The 16414-nt window shown below is 31.8% G+C and overlaps 1 protein-coding gene across 1 annotated transcript; it reads left to right on the top strand.

The window, feature by feature from the left end:
* The first annotated feature begins 2219 nt into the window (after positions 1-2219).
* On the top strand, positions 2220-15858 carry LOC136986516 (apolipophorins-like). Its single transcript, XM_067284067.1, has 32 exons — positions 2220-2300; positions 2435-2485; positions 4309-4469; positions 4553-4765; positions 4853-5002; positions 5083-5269; positions 5341-5593; positions 5665-5830; positions 5916-6098; positions 6168-6465; positions 6539-6819; positions 6893-7087; positions 7177-7317; positions 7392-7594; positions 7674-7856; positions 7935-8193; positions 8266-8428; positions 8513-8776; positions 8866-11669; positions 11749-11929; positions 12009-12169; positions 12266-12437; positions 12508-12695; positions 12769-12992; positions 13072-13379; positions 13454-13722; positions 13795-14098; positions 14165-14418; positions 14487-14885; positions 14964-15120; positions 15202-15665; positions 15739-15858. The coding sequence occupies exons 1-32, from the start codon at positions 2246-2248 to the stop codon at positions 15856-15858; spliced, it is 9411 nt and encodes a 3136-aa protein (XP_067140168.1). The 5' UTR covers positions 2220-2245.
* Positions 15859-16414: the final 556 nt, after the last annotated feature.

Raw genomic sequence — 16414 nt, 5'->3', positions numbered from 1 at the left:
ATCCAGAAGTCTTTTCAGATACGTGCATTATATTACTGTACTCGGTAAGTTACTAAAGAGTGTAGGTCTGGGTCTACATTGCTATATACTGTACCTTCATGAAATTTTTGAGTTCATTTCCCGTAATTATAAATTCAGTAGTGTAAATCAGCAAGACTTCTGTATAGAGCTAATGTAATAAATTACCTTATTGTATATTCAAGTTCTCGTTTTCCAATACATTGAAGAAATCATCCCGTTAACTCCGACAACCTTCACCACTATTAATCCTAATTTGCAGGTGTTCGCTGTATATTAAATACATTCGATATCATCAGTGGCGTAGCGCCATTGAAGATATGGAAGGGTTATCTTTACCCTGAAAATATTGTACTTCATTCATTTTATCCAGTACTATTACTTTTAACAAACAGTTCACCAAATATCTCTAAATTTAGAATTTTTCTGAGGTATCTCCCGGACATCCTTTTTTTTTTTTTTTTTTTTTTGAGAAGGGGCTAGTTGTCTCCAGACCCATTGCAGCTTTCTCCAATTTACGAATGGGGTAATTTCCCTATTCCTATTTCTTCATCCCCTATATTTTCACCTTTCCTCACTAAAAAATGCCGTTGTATAAAAGATCAGCCATTGATCTTGAATTGTTATCATTAAAAAAGTTAGTAAGATAAACAACACGGTTAGTGTTTTAATAGATCAGCATTTTAATTATTCGGATCTTTAATTTTGAAATTTATTTTACAATAAAAAAATAATAATAAAAAATCTTTCATCAATTAAATTAATTTTATAATGCGCATAACATCATTATATCACCATTAATTTTATAGTAATTCTGTAATGGTATATAATGATTAAGACTAGGACATTTTTATAATTATTCACATGATTTTTAGTACCTTGTCTTACCCTTAATAATGATATATACATTTTAATTATAGGATTTTGTAATGTTATTTAAATAAATGAAAAGATTTTAACCAAAGATGTAGGTAAAATCATAAAATTACTATTTTATATAACAATGTTTCATCATATTGTTAATATTTAACTAAACAAAATATTGATTATCGTTTCATTGACACTTCATTATCACCTTAGTACAGTGGAAAAGGATAAAAAAGTGCAAATCTGATCAGTGATATAAAAATTTTATATTCATCAAATAAAAATTATCCATAATCATTGCCATAGAAACAAAAAGTAAACGTACTTAGATTACATTCATTGTAAAATTTATACAGATTTATTTGTTAATTTTTAAATTTTGAATATTTCTCATGTTAAATACAATAAAATTTTATTGTAAATTGAGTGTAAAAGCATTTTTATCATATTCTCCTTAGAATTTCCTGAATTATTTATAGAATTTTAACTGTATGTAAAGGTTATTTTTAAATTTTTCTTTATTATACTGTATTTTATTAACGAGGAATTAACGTAATGATTTTTTACGTCGCCTATATTCACAGTGAAAAGAAATAAGAATTCGGATTAACTTTCTTTAAAATTGATCCAAAATGATAAAAAGGAAAACTATTAAAAATATATAAATCATTTAATTTTATATACACATTCATAGATTATAAAAGTATGAATAAATATAATGTTATATCTATAGAATTTTGTTAAATTTAATATATTTTAATTACTTAGCTAAACAATTTAATTAATCGATCAAATCTTATCAGAAAGTAAAAACAAAAAGTGGTAAAAGTTTTAAAATCCAAAATTTAAATTAAACATCATTATCTACATTTGATACATCAATTCTATAATTTTAAATTTGAGTGTTTCATTTGTTTAATTTGAATACGCTTCGTGTGCTTACTTAAATTTGAACAGAGAGAACAATAAAGAGGGAAATCTTTAATATTTTTATAAAATACTGTTACTTAATAATATAATCGTAATTATTACTCCCTTCTGAATCTAGTAGTAGCTGTGATTTATCTGATAAGGGAATTTCAACTGACAAGTAAGTGCAAAACCAGCAATTGTAGAAATGATAGAAGAATTCATTTAGAGCAAACTCAGCACAGCAAATATCAATTTCAGAAATAAATGATGTCCTATCTTATCTATTTTATTGCAAAATCAATTTTTGAATACCGAATAAAAATTGCCAATGCAAGCTCCGATGATCGAAATGCTTATTCAGGATTTATCCTAAATGAACTTGGACCCGGTTGATAGTATGCCTATAAAAGATGGAAGAGAATTTTGCCGCTCATCACTCGGCTCTATCATGGAGCTGAAAACGATATTTGCGCTTTTCTCCTTCATAGGGCTGACTTTAGCAGGTAAGAAAACGAACGTCGAAACTCTACGCTATCTTAACTATTACATTGACGATTCGTTTCTTATTTAGTTATCAATACTTTGTTTTCTATATTATCGTATAATCAATAATAATTCGTATATCTATTCTTTCTAGGTCCACTTACCTGGAGTGATGAATCTAGGTGTAGTAGACAGTGCAAACAAAGTAAGTTATTATTGAATGATAAGTATTATTTTTGAGATGCGCTTACTCCTCGATGTAGTGAAAATTCATTCTTTTCTTTATAAGAAGTAGAATTTCGATAAAGATATAGATTTATATTTAGATTTAGAAAAAAGTTTTGAACTTGAAGATATATTTCTAAAGATTCAGTTTAAGAAATTACAAAAAGAAAATAGTTTCTTTACTAGTGTTAATTTGGAAAGCTTTCTTTGAAATATTTATGAGTTTTAGAAATATTAAAGTACTTTTATATAACAGAGTTCAATTCTTAAATGATAAGTTTTTGCTTAAGTAATTGGGTTAAATTTCAGGTGTGTATACTGTCATGGCGGCTTGTCTCCGATCCCAGCAATCAGAAAACAGAGAACAGTGGGGACGCACGTTCTAACCTAACCTAACCTAACCTATTCTAATAGTTTGGTTGCTAATAACTATGATAATTTATTAGAATAGGTTAGGTTAGATTAGGTTAGAATGTGCGTCTCCACTGTTCCCTGTCTTCTGATTGCTGGGATCTGAGACGAGTCGCCATGACAGTATACGCACCTGAAATTTCACCAGTAATTGGTACTCAAATTAACGATTAAAGATTTAGGAGGAGATAGATAAACTTTTTACTAGGAATAGTTATATCCTATAGATGAGAAGTTTTCAAATCTTTACGCTCTGTAGGAATTAATAGTGTCTTTATCCATACCCATCATGAGTTCGGCAAGGACGATGATGAGGGACGAATCTCGAGATATTCGGCAGAGATATCTTGAAAAATTTCTGGGATTGTTCGCTCCGATTCGATTTCAGGTCTCCCATAGCAATATAATGACGTCTTAATTAATTAATCTCTTCGGCCCAAGATCTTGATTCCACTTGAACATGATATCACTTGGTACGATTGCCCTTAATTCTTAGATTATTAACCCTGTTGTTTTAGAAAAAAATATAATCGACATGCATAAAGTAATTACAATTCTAACGAATCACTTTAGTAATAATAAGCAAAAATCTTTATAATTTAAAACGAATAAATGCTGATACAGAATGTCTAAGACTATCTTAAATTTTTAGCCATTCAGATGAAAAGCCATAATTTTATTTATTAATAATTAAAAGTTGTATGCAAAATTGATTTTTATTATAAAAATTAAAAAAAGAAAATCCAATTTATTGCCATAAATTCCAAATTTTTATATTTCCAATTGATAATTTATTGTATTTAAAATGTTAATATAATAAGTCAGGATAAATTGAAATATAAAAATATCAAACTGGAAATAATATAATATAAATAATATATTTGATTATAGATTATAATAATGATTGTAAAAAATTTTTAATTATTTGAAATACTAGTGATTTACCTCACAATAAAGATAGAGTTCAGAAAGGTTAAGTAGGATCTGATATTATTTTATAAACAGTAGATAATAAGGCGCAAAATTATCTATTTTTAAATGCTAACTAAGCAAATTAGACTTACTTTTATCGGGGTTATTTATCAAACTTAAACTTTACTTTTTTTTTCTATAAATTTGGTATGATCTTTAACTTAATTTTGTCATCAAATACGCTTCATCTATAAAAAGAATAAAAGCAAATAACCTTTATATGTAATACTTTGCTTACATACATATATTAATATAGTTGTATAATACAATATATATAATTTACTGCGTTTTAGACAGATTTTACTGTAGACCTATGTCTAATTTATTTTAAATTATAATAAATTTAATGTTGGAATGCTTTTATTTACTAATGAATTTTAAATTTTAACGCGAATAAATTTTATTTTCTTTTTGAATTAGGTTCTAAATTCTTGTACGATGAAGGGACCACATATCATTACGATTTTGAAAGTGCAAATGTTTTCTCTCGTGTGGACTCTTCTCACAGGCCAACTGTTCCATTCACTGTTAGAGCTAAACTTGCAATAAGTAAAGTAGGACCCTGTGATATGATACTCGAGGTCAGTGTATTATTCGAAATAAGATATGTATTGTATACTAACATATTTTAATAAGTTTTAAATTTTGATTCTTAAAAATATAGGTAAAAGATGCCAAATTCATAGCTGGAGCTGACGATGTTATGGTTCCAGAATTTGCAGATTATGCTCTTCCTTTCTCGTTCCAAGATGGTAAAATAGAAGATATATGTCCACATCCATCTGAAAGTGTTAGGATTCTTAATATTAAGAAAGCCATGTTATCTGCATTGCAAAATAGTATGGCTAATTTGAATGAAAACGATTATGTTAAAGAAGTAAGGACTTTAATATTATTACAGAATATTAATAAAATAATTGTTATAGTATTTATATTCAATTTTTTAAATTAAATTTAAGACTGACATCGTTGGAAAATGCTTTACTACTACCAAGTGCAAGACTCGACCAGTCGTAGTATTGTCATAACAAAATCTAAGAATTTGGGATCCTGCGAGGGCCGTTTAGGTGGAAATACAGCGTTCATGATCCCTGTGATACCAGTGACTAATGTTGTAAGTAAACTTTTATTAAATATTTAAATGCAAAATAATTTAATATAGATCCAATTATACAAAGTCGTTTATTTTAATAGCTTCCTGTGATGAAAAAGGAAGAGTATCATTGCGAACAGGTTATTGAAAACAGGATCATTACAAATGTAAAATGTAAAGAAAGCAGTCAATTTGCATTCTTTGGAGACCATAAGGAGGAATTGAAAACTGAAGCTCATGTTGTGATTAATCTGGAAAGGGTTCAAGCATACAGAAACCGTCCAATTTGTAAGTTATATATTTGATAACGGAATAAAAAATCATTTAAAATATTTACACTACGAAAAATGTTATCTTAGATGAAACTGGAAGGCGACATCATTTACTTTATTCTCATGAACCAGAGAGATTTTTGGATTCTGCTTCTGACGACGCTTTACGGATTTTGCGTGACATGTGTTCTAGAATGCATCGGGAAACAATGGTTGATCCAGAAATGCCAAGACTCTTCTCACAATTGGTACAGGTTCTTCGTAGAGTAAACCCTCGAGAATTGGAAAATATATATGATAAAGCAGAAAGTGGAGAAATATGCCAGTCGCCTTGGTTAAAGTAAGTAACTGTATTTTTCATTTAGAAGTTTAATATAAATATATACATTAATTTTATCAATTAATTTGTAGGAGCCTTATGAATGATGCGTTACCCTATATCGGCCATGAAGGTTCAGTCAGAATAATGGTAAAAAGGATTCAGAGTGGAGCTGTAAGTAAATTCCAAACTGCTTATTGGGTTACTAGCTTGGCATTTATTAAACATCCAAGTGAAGGAGCCATTTCTGCTGCCGTGGTGAGTATTATTATTATTATAGGAAATATAAGGAAAAAATAGAAATTTATAATAAATTACATTAAATATTTTAAATAAAAAATAGCCTCTATTGGATTACGAAAGAGCTGGAAAACAAGCAATTTTAGGAATAACTGCAATGTGTAATAATTATTGCTCGTGGAATACAGATTGCGAGCGTTCAAGGGCCTTACAACAAGTGATTGAATCTCTTAGCAGATATTTGAATTATCAATGCAAAGTGTCTGGACGCAGAGAAGTAAATCAGGTAAAAATGGAAAAGATAGTTTTATGAAATTATAAAGACGAAAAGTTAAAATCGTTTATTCATTTATAGGTAATTACAGCACTGAAAGGTTTCGGAAATTTGGGAAGAGTTGGAAGTGCTAGCAGACATATCTTAGAATGTGCCGCACAGCCATCTAATGAAATTACCATTCGATTAGCTGCAATAGAAGCATTCCGACGAACACCATGCGAACGAGATGTTAAAGAACGGTTATTGGACATGTTCTCTAGACGGGATGAACAGGTTGAAGTGCGTATTGCGGCTTATCTAGGAGCAATGAAATGTGCAGATAAAGATCTCGTGAGAAGGGTCCAACAAGTTTATGACTCAGAAAGGCTCAATCAAAGTACGAATAAAATACTTTTTTGAATTTGGATTAATTGTTTAATGAATTACTATAAATGTGTTTTCTTTTCTAGTAAAAGCATTCGTCTATTCTCATATAACAAATCTTCAAGAAACCTCTTCTCCCGATAAACAAGACATCAGAAGAATTGTGAGAGAATTCCAATTCCAACCTCAGCCATTGAGTATACTAAAATATTCTCAAAATATTGAATGGTCAAGTTATTTTGAACGTATTAAATTAGGAGGAGAATTTGAATCTAATGTCATTTATACGCATGATTCATTCCTGCCTCGATCTATCATGACAAATTTTAGTTCGTTTATTAATGATAAAGTTTTTAATTTTATGGAGGTCAACATACTTTCTTTATTTTAATAATTTATAACAAAAGAGGTAAAGTTTTAAAATTAGAATTTGTCTCTAGGTTGGAGCAAGAGTAGAAGGTCTTGATCGTCTATTGGAAAAATTATTTTCTCCTACTGGAGAATATGGTCACATGTCATTCAGCGAATTTGCAAATTACATGATGGGCCTAGCCGATAAAAAACAACAACCACAATGGCCTACCGGAACGACATCTCATAGATTACAACCAAAGGTCAACTGGTTCGCAGAAAGAGTAAGTAATTATTTAATTATATCTAATTTATTAATATTGTTGCTTCAACATTCTAAAATAATGATTTTTTTTTTATTTTTATTTTAAAGATGACAACGCCCGTTCCTCCAGACCTTCGTGGTTCTTTCTATTTCAAACACATGGGCAGTGAATTATTATGGGTAACAATTGATGAAAGAACAGATTTTAATTTTGGAAAAGCCATTGATTTCATGGACATACTTTCAGAGGTAATTTTTGTTTACATTTTAATAAATAAATCGAAATATTTAAATTAAACGAGTTTTAATTAATCGTTACGCAGCTTGCAAGAACTCAAAAAATCGATACAGCTCATAGTTTATATTTGGATACTTGTATTGATTATCCAAGTATTAGTGGTGGTGCCATTTCATTAGACCTCAATGGAACGATTATAGTAGGACTTAAAGGTGAAGGAAAAATAGATGTAAGAAAAGCTCTATCTTCTCCACAAAATGTTGATATCAATGGAAAAGTTCGTGTTAGGTAACGGATTAAAACTTGTAAATATGTATAATTGTTATTATTGTTAATATTTTACTGAAAATAATATTTTTTTTAACAGTGTTGCCGCTGAAGCAAACGCAATAATGGGTTATAGATCAGTCTCAAGTTCAGCACGTGCCAAATATGTTTTTAAAGCTCATGGCGGTGTAGTTATTAAAGGTCAATTAGTAATTAGAGACGGACGCGTTTTTAACATGAGAATAGATTTACCTGAGGACAGAATAGATTTATTATCAGTATCGTATGTATTTCGTAAATATATACTTTTTTCCCTGTTGATTTAAATAGTTATTTACTCAATATTATGATTTTCTTATAGGGTTGATGTTGTACGACCTGACGAATATGGTGCTGAAGTAAGCTATCAACCTTCAAGAGAGCTAAAAGGTTGTATACAATTCCTTAGAAGTGTAATAGGCCACGATATATGCACTGAATTAGTCCTTCCGCAGCCCATAGTACGTTCTAGTTCTCCTTACGTTCCCATCAGTGGTCCTTACGCTACGAAAATCTCTCTTTTGAAACACGATCGCTCTATGCGTGCATTAGTATTGAATATTGAGCTGCCTGATCACAATGTAAGATTTAAGTAATTTTAATACTAAATGATTAAGACAGAAATATTCATATATATTTTTTATTTCAAACAGGTTTATAGCACAAAAAAACTTAAAATCGAATTCGATACTCCCGGTTCCTCCTACGATAGAAAGCACTCTCTAGAAGTTGTTTTTGTTGAACCGTCTAGTTCACAGGAAGTATGGTCGCTTGATCTGCAGTTGCGCACTCCTTATAAAGAAGCAGAAGCAAGAGGTAAACCTACACGATAATTAAATTTTATATAAAAGTACATATTACAAATGATACAATTAATATAAATTATTTAATCGTATCTAGTTGCTGCGATGAATTCCCCAGAAAAAAAATCTCTCAAGGTTGATTTAATTGTTGATCGTAATCGTCATTGGTCTCTTGTTGCTGATCTTGAAAAAGTCGATAGCGGAAATATTGTGAAATATGACACAAAACTTGAAATTTCGTATCCATCTTCAGAACCTTTACAACTCGTGGGTTCTATTAGCTGCAAGAAAGGAAGAAAAACTGTAATATCGGTCAATCTTCATTCTAATAGACCCTCTCGTCAACCCCTCGAAATTTCGGGTAAATATTATTATAACTATTCGAGTTTTATTATCGAGACACGTAACTTAAATAATTAATTAAAAAAAATCTATTTTTATGATATTCAGGTAATTTTGTCAAAGAAGGAGATATAACTATACTTAAACCAGCAAATTGGAAACTGAGCACGGATCTGAGAATGAAACTTCCAAATCTAGAAGCACGAATTGCAGGTACAGCACATCAAAGTGGAAAAATTTTATCATCTGATATGACTATAGATTATACCAGAAGAGGCCGTCGACGAAACACTATCAGAACTAATTTAAAAGTTCAAAATCTCAGTTCCCGATCTTTTACCAAACTCGTAACAACAGCAGAATTGCATTCCAGTGAATATCCTCATTGTAACTTTCAGTTGGATTGGGACTTCCAATATAAACCAATGGAGCATTTAGAAAATGATCTAACAATAAAAGGCGGTACAGACTTAAAAAAAGTATTGTATTTCCTTCAAGTAAGCAGAGTTCAAAAGAATGGCCGCGATAAATTCACTTCAGATAATAGAATCGTTATAACTGCTCCCACAGAACGAATCGATTACGAAATGAAAGTTTCTATAGACCACGACAGTTCAGTACCCAACAGTATCATTGGTGCAGAAATCAAAAAGGATCAACGAATATGTGTTAAATCTAGTTTAAAATACTTTTTGATGTCTAGAACACCATTGCAAATGGGTTTGGACTTCACCTTGGAATATCCAGCAAATGATTTACTCATAAAATCTCTAAATCAATTAGATGAGATATCACCAAATGAATACAGAGGTACATCGAAACTGCAATGGGATCGTGAGCAGGAAGCTAATTTTGATTATACATACAGAATCAAGAGCAGAGCCAAAAACTTTCATCATGAAATTGATGCCTCGTTTGATGCACCATGGTTACGAGTCCCAATAGAGCATAAAGGCTTACTTAAAATGAGTCCGAAATCTTTAGATATTGCAAGTTCAACGAGTTACAAGGGAAAGGCTCCGTACAAGTTAAATATTAAAATTGCACCTAAAGGTCCAAATAAAGTGAATTTGGATTTACCAAACTATGCAAAAAGTGACGTTCAATTTGATATTAATAGCAGAAATACATTATTAAAATTCGATATTAGTAGACCACAAACTAATCGTAGAGTGGTAGGTCATCTTAGAGTAGCATCAGAACCAAAAATTGCCGCTCAAATGGAAATAAATTGGGATGCTGATAGAAATCCATCTGCTAGATTAGCAATTGAAACCGAACTACACGAAATGTCATCATGGTCTGATAAAAGTTATGAATTAACAGGTAAGCTGCAGTACAGAGCAAATGTGGATGCTCGTGTAAGAGGAAAAATCAATAGCAAACTTTTCGAAGGTCCTCATGATTTACAAATAGATTTCGAACAGCAGAAACCACTTTCTATTAAATTGCACCACGAAGCTAAAGATGGCCTATTAAACTGCGAATTTCTTTGCGAATATGACAATGAGCAAACACTTCGTACGCGAGCAACAGGCAAGTTTATTACAAAAGGACCTCGTGTAGAAATAGCATGCGACGCTGTTGTTTCTTCATCCAATCGTAGATTGGACGGAAAGGAAATACATTTCAGTCATATGCATGATCTTTCTGATTTACTTGCTCTAAAATCCGAACTCCAAATCTCTCAAACTCCCGATAAGCAATATCGATTAAAGACAGAATTTACTTGTACAAAAAGCTGGAACTCGAAAGCTTTGAAAGCCTTATTAGCAGTACAAACTCCTGTTCGAGGATGGAAAACCCGTGAAATCAATCTAAGTGCAGAAAAGGCACGTGATAAAATTACGTTTGATGCTGATCTTACCACGGACGAAGGCAGGAAACTTATTGTTTCAGGAAACGCAGAAAAAACTGAATATGGTGCTAGATTGCAATGTGAAATTCAAACACCGGCTTCCAGAAAAATGCAGGTAGCTAAAGTTATGGCAGCTTACCATCTTCAGCCTTCAAATTACAAAGTACAGTGCCAGATATTAATTGATGCCGAAACGAAATTGGACTTCAATGGTAATCTTGTCGGAGATAGCATAAAGAATTTTGATAGCAATGTCGAATTCAAGAGTTACGCAACACCATCATTCGCTGCACACATGAGCAATAAAATGGACAGGATGCATAAAGAGTTTGATGTAGCCTTTAAGAAAAATTCAATTGATAAACTTTCAGCAAGATTATCCACACAACAGAGTCGATCCGATTATACCGGATCAGCAGAATTGGATGTCGAGGGAAAAAGAATTGTCGACGCAAACATCAATTGTCAAGATAGAGGCGCAACCAAAAGCTGTCGTTTGAATCTAAGTGGTGCTATGAAACCCATGGTCGTCAATGTGGATTATAGAAAAGAAGATTCCGTGATAAAGCCAAAAGTGAAGATATGTTGGGAAAGCAGATACAAAAGTTCCGAATGCGTAGAAGTCGAAGGCCATTATAAGAATGAAAATAGGCGTTTTTATGGAAAGGGTCTCCGTGAAATAAGGCTGAATATAAGAAGACCAAGAGAGGGAGATTTGTCCGTAGAGTTTCTGGAAAATTTAAACAAAAAGAATTATCAGAACAAACTTATATTTGCTTCTCCGACCAAGAAAATTGGTTATGATGTACATTTAGATCGCCAATTACCGCAAAAAAATGCACATTTGCAGATATATCTTCCATCAAGAGTGATCAAAGCACAAGCTACTCTTCAGACAGAGAGAGAAGTTATATTAACTGCCGAATGCCAACTAGACGCCGAGAGACAGCCTATGAAAAAAACGGTCTTAGAATTGTTTCATAAGAGTAATGTTGTTAGGAGTAACCGAGAAATATTTTCCAAAATCGAATTGAAACATCCAGAACTTCGTAAGGTAATTATAAAAATTTAAATAAGGTTTAATCAGCAATTATTTAAAAATATATTTTGTCTGACGTTACGAATTTTTTCAGCCGATTTGTGTAAAATTCGAGTTGCACAGTAAAGAGGCCGCATCTGTCCATCCAGTGGATGCAAAATTGGAACTGGAATATTCCGATAATCCAAAGGATAATATAATCTGTAGTGTACATCTGGAAACTGCTCCAAGCGGACAAGGAAATAATACTGTTGTCTTTAACATTCACAAACAAGGTAGGAATAACTTGAATTGGAAAATTGTATTGTAAGTGACATTTATTAATTTATTTTAATTTTTATTTATTTTTTGTAGAACGACGATATTTGGATTTTACACTAAGATCGCATTTGGGTCATACCAGAGAACTGATAAGCTCCGGTTTAGAATGGGAATTTTCATCACAACGGAACAGAAGGAAATCCTCATTTTCATTGATACAAATCATGCCATTAGAGAAAAGATTTGGAGTTTGGGTAAATTCCTGTATTTTAAAATATACGATAACTTATATTAATTTTATTACTAACAATTCTGATGATAGAATTAATTAACATAATTCAAATTTACAGCATAAATGCGATATGGTTAAATTTGAAGGAATTGGAAACTGGGTGCTTTCATCTGACAGTGTTTTGAAGACTGCAGTAGATATTTTAGTCAACGATAGAGAACCAAAGAAACTGGATGCCACTATCGACTACCGTCAACCATGCTTAGATGTGTCTTATTATTCCAGGGCTGGTACGAGTCGAATAATTTTATTTAATACGTATAAGATTCTTTGAATTTATGAAAATACTGTTCTATTTAGATGATGTTCCGAAGAGTAAATATCATTTCTGTGTCAATTCTGCTGGTCGAAATCTGTTATCTATAAGTGCAAATACCTTTCATGACAGTGGCAAGGTTACAGATTTCTCGTTAGTGTTTGACAGCAATGCTGAACGTGCGTTTACTTTAGATGTCAAATGGATGCCAAAAATTCTAGGAGAAATATTGGTATATTGTATTTTTAGACTTTATTTCCTTGTTTTCGATCACTGTTAATTCAATATATTTTTTCAACTTGCAGGATTATTTCTCCGAAATATCTGTTCGAATTCAAGAAATAAAAGACTATATAATTCCATACGAATTAGCACAACCAATACGGGACACGTTTAGCACAATGAAACGTAACATTTATCAACCTGTATATAGAAGTGTTGCTAGAGAATGTTCGCAATTGTTAGACGAAATTAAAAGTGAAATGCAAAATGTAAAGCGATCTCTACGAGAACTTTACGACCGATTACCGTAATTTCTGAAATGATTATTATTATTATTTCTTTTATATAGTAATATAAATTTATAATTTTAAAATCCGTATTTACAGATCTAAGTACGAAATCGAAAGAGCTTTACAGCCCTTGAGAAAATATATTAAAGATATGCAATATGAATTAAAAATGATGTGGAAGGAATTGATTCCCGCCGATATCCTTGATCAGGTTCGTGAGGTGAAGAAAATGCTTTCGAGACAATTAGATGTGGTTTGCGAATACGGCACTTACTGTTACGAATTGAGATCGGAATATCGACGATATGGTTTGAAGGGTCTTGTAAAAGAACTTTGTAGAGATCTCGTTGATTTGTTGAGAGAAAAGATTAAGATTCAAATTAAACTTGGAAATATTCATAAAGGTATAATTAATATTCACTTTTTCATTCAACAGTTTTTGTATTATTGAAATTTGTATTAAATTAATTTTCCATAGGTTTAATGAAACCGTTAAGAGCATTCTGGGAAGCATGGTCACGACAATTGGATCGCGTTACCGATCGAATTGCAGACATTCCAATAGTATTAAACGATTATATGACGGAATATGGAAGATCTGTAGGTAAAGCATGGAATAAACTTTATCGTATGTATGAAGATACAGTTCTTGGGCTGCTAGCATTTTCGTTTGTAAGTGAAGACATCCTGATGAGAAACCCTGACGTGAGAGCTATTGTAAATACAGCAAAAGAAATAAGAGACGAAGTAAATTAATTTTACTTATAATTGATTTTTAGTTTTTTAATTATATAATCTCATTAAATTTATTATTATTAGATTCTTCAAGAACTAAGAAAAGTAAGATTAGACAAATTACGCAAGGAATTGAAGGACTCTATCGTGAATGCTTTATATTCGTTAAGTTTGAAAGATACAACTACTGTTCTTGTATTCGATCCTGATCAAGGCAGATTGCGAGTTGAGCTCTATTCACCAGTAAATCCTCGTAGATTAAGGCATACGTTAAAGTCAGTTTGGAACCACCCTCTATCCAAGGAATTTCCCTGGAATTCAGATTCATTTCAACAGAGTTTAGACATAATAACACAACCTTGGTTCCCTCCACTTCCTCCATTTCAAGGTATGTCGTAATTATCATTTTAAAACAGTTTATGTTTTTATGGTGTGGTACGGTTTAATATGTCAGTTATGGTTTATTTTTCATTAATTTTCTTTTTAGCTGATGCTGTTTTAGTGGGCGGCCAACATTTCAAAACATTTGATGATGCCACGTTCAGTATTGATAGTGATTGCAGCTATCTTCTAATGAATGATTTCATCGATAGAAATTTTACCATTATTGCAAAACATGTCGGAACTGACCGTTACGGACAACCACAAAAATCTATTGTTCTCTTAAATGCTGATGTTTCTATTGAAGTTAATCCACATTCATCATCAGTAAGTTTACACAAATACATCTTTCAGAATTTTACAAAAGAGTAATTCTAATTTTATTCTTTTCTAAGGTTCTTTTGAATGATGTACCAGTTGAATTACCAGTCTTTAACTCTCTAGTCAGCGTTATAAGAGATGGAGACGTAATCGAAGTAGAAGATAAGCGCGGTCTACACGTAAAATGTCATCTCGTGTACAATTTCTGCACCGCTTCTATCAGTGGATGGTATCACGGTAAAACAGCTGGTTTGTTTGGTACACTGGATTACGAACCAAGCACAGATTTTATTGATCCCAGTGGTAAAAGGGTAGACTCCGTAGACCAGTTCTCTAAAGGATGGAAGATTTCTCATAATTGTAAACAAAATGTCCTTCCACAACAATGGTCAGATCCAAGTGAAGAAGGTTACAGAATATGTCAAAGATTCTTTGCTCACCACGAATCACCTCTTCAGCCATGTTTTAAACGAGTAAGTCTCATTACATATTCTTAACTAATTTAAATTATTTCAATATCTTCAATCATTTTTTTTCAATTATTTCAACAGATTCCACCTCAAGAATACTTCACGCTATGTCTTCGAGCACCCGTAGAATCTAGATTTTCTGTAGTTGCTCCATCAAAATCTGTATGTAACATTGCTGCTTCTTATGCATCTATTTGTAAAGATAATGGTTATCACGTTACTTTACCCGCCGAATGCTGTGAGTATGAAATTTATTAATGCTTATTATTAGGCACAATTTAATAATGGCTTAATATATAATTCATAAATGCTAATTTAGTGGACTGTACTTTGGCTGATGGATCAAAAATGGAATTTGAGGATATGAAAACAGTAGAGGTCGATGAAGATAGTTTTCTTAGGCATCAGACATTCGATATGTTATTCGTAATTGAAGAAAGTGAATGCAACAATGAGTTGCTTAGAAGTTTGGGCCGATATGCAACCGCTGTAGATAAGAAATTAGAAAGTATAGGACATAAAAATACTCGTTTCGGTGTGATGGGCTACGGTGGACGAAATGAAGAATTTAAAGCACATACTCACACAGCTCGCGGTGCAGCATTTTTCCCTGCTCGTGATATGGACATCGCTATTCGAAATATGAAACTAAGTTACAAACAACGTTCCGATTTAGACGTATTTGCAGTTCTTTGGCGCGCAGCAGAACTTCCATTCCGTGACAATGCAAATAAATTGATTATTGTAGCACCTTGCCACAAATGTGAAATATCTGCTATGTCCGTAAGTATTTTTATACATTGATAAAATTACTTTTTTTACGGTTAAAGTGTAACTAATTTATTCGAATATGTAGCATAACTACCGTGAAATGCTTTTACGCCTTCATCGGCTGGGAGTTTATTTACATGTATGGCGGAACTCGGATTTGGACCTCATTTCGGGTAAAGGTGAGTATTTTATTCTAAGTTTATGATCATAATTATTTTTCTGAAAATATTTAGAAAATATCATTAAATATATAATAATTTAAATGTTACCGTTCAGAAAGCGAAAGCAGTCTTGATTGGGACTTTGCATACGCAAGAGATCCTGATGATGTCTGCCAGTCACTTGTCCTCGACCTTGAAGGAAATCTTTTCAAATCCCAAAGAGAAGCCCAAAATATGTTAAGCCCATCTAAAAATTGGCAAATGTCATTGTCTCATCGCGTTTCCAGCATGCCTTCACCAAAATGTAAAATCTGTCGATGCGAGCAAGATGCATATCACGTAGCAAGACCAGTATGTCGCCCGTGTCCTGACCACAGGGAAGAAGGTAAATAAAACTTTTTATAATATTTAAAAATTTGTAAATTTTATATATATTTATATTTTTCTCTGTTTTTTTCGTTAGATTGGTGAAGAATTAAATTAGAAGAACGTGATTTAATTCGATTTGATATAAAGTTTTTATCTTATTATATTTTATGATGTTAATTAAACTTGGAGTTTACTTGGATAAATAAAAGACGAATATGTAAATTTTGTACT

This window comes from Centruroides vittatus, unplaced genomic scaffold, assembly GCF_030686945.1.
Source record: "Centruroides vittatus isolate TY-2023 unplaced genomic scaffold, ASM3068694v2 scaffold_1152, whole genome shotgun sequence".
NCBI classification, from domain to species: Eukaryota; Metazoa; Arthropoda; class Arachnida; order Scorpiones; family Buthidae; genus Centruroides; species Centruroides vittatus.
This window is presented reverse-complemented; position numbering and strand designations above follow the sequence as displayed.

Coding starts and splice junctions, on each gene's coding strand:
- LOC136986516 (XM_067284067.1), top strand. CDS start 2,246: ATGGAGCTGAAAACGATATTTGCGCTTTTCTCCTTCATAGGGCTGACT. Junction 2,301..2,434: donor CATAGGGCTGACTTTAGCAG/GTAAGAAAACGA, acceptor TATTCTTTCTAG/GTCCACTTACCTGGAGTGAT. Junction 7,318..7,391: donor TCATGGACATACTTTCAGAG/GTAATTTTTGTT, acceptor ATCGTTACGCAG/CTTGCAAGAACTCAAAAAAT.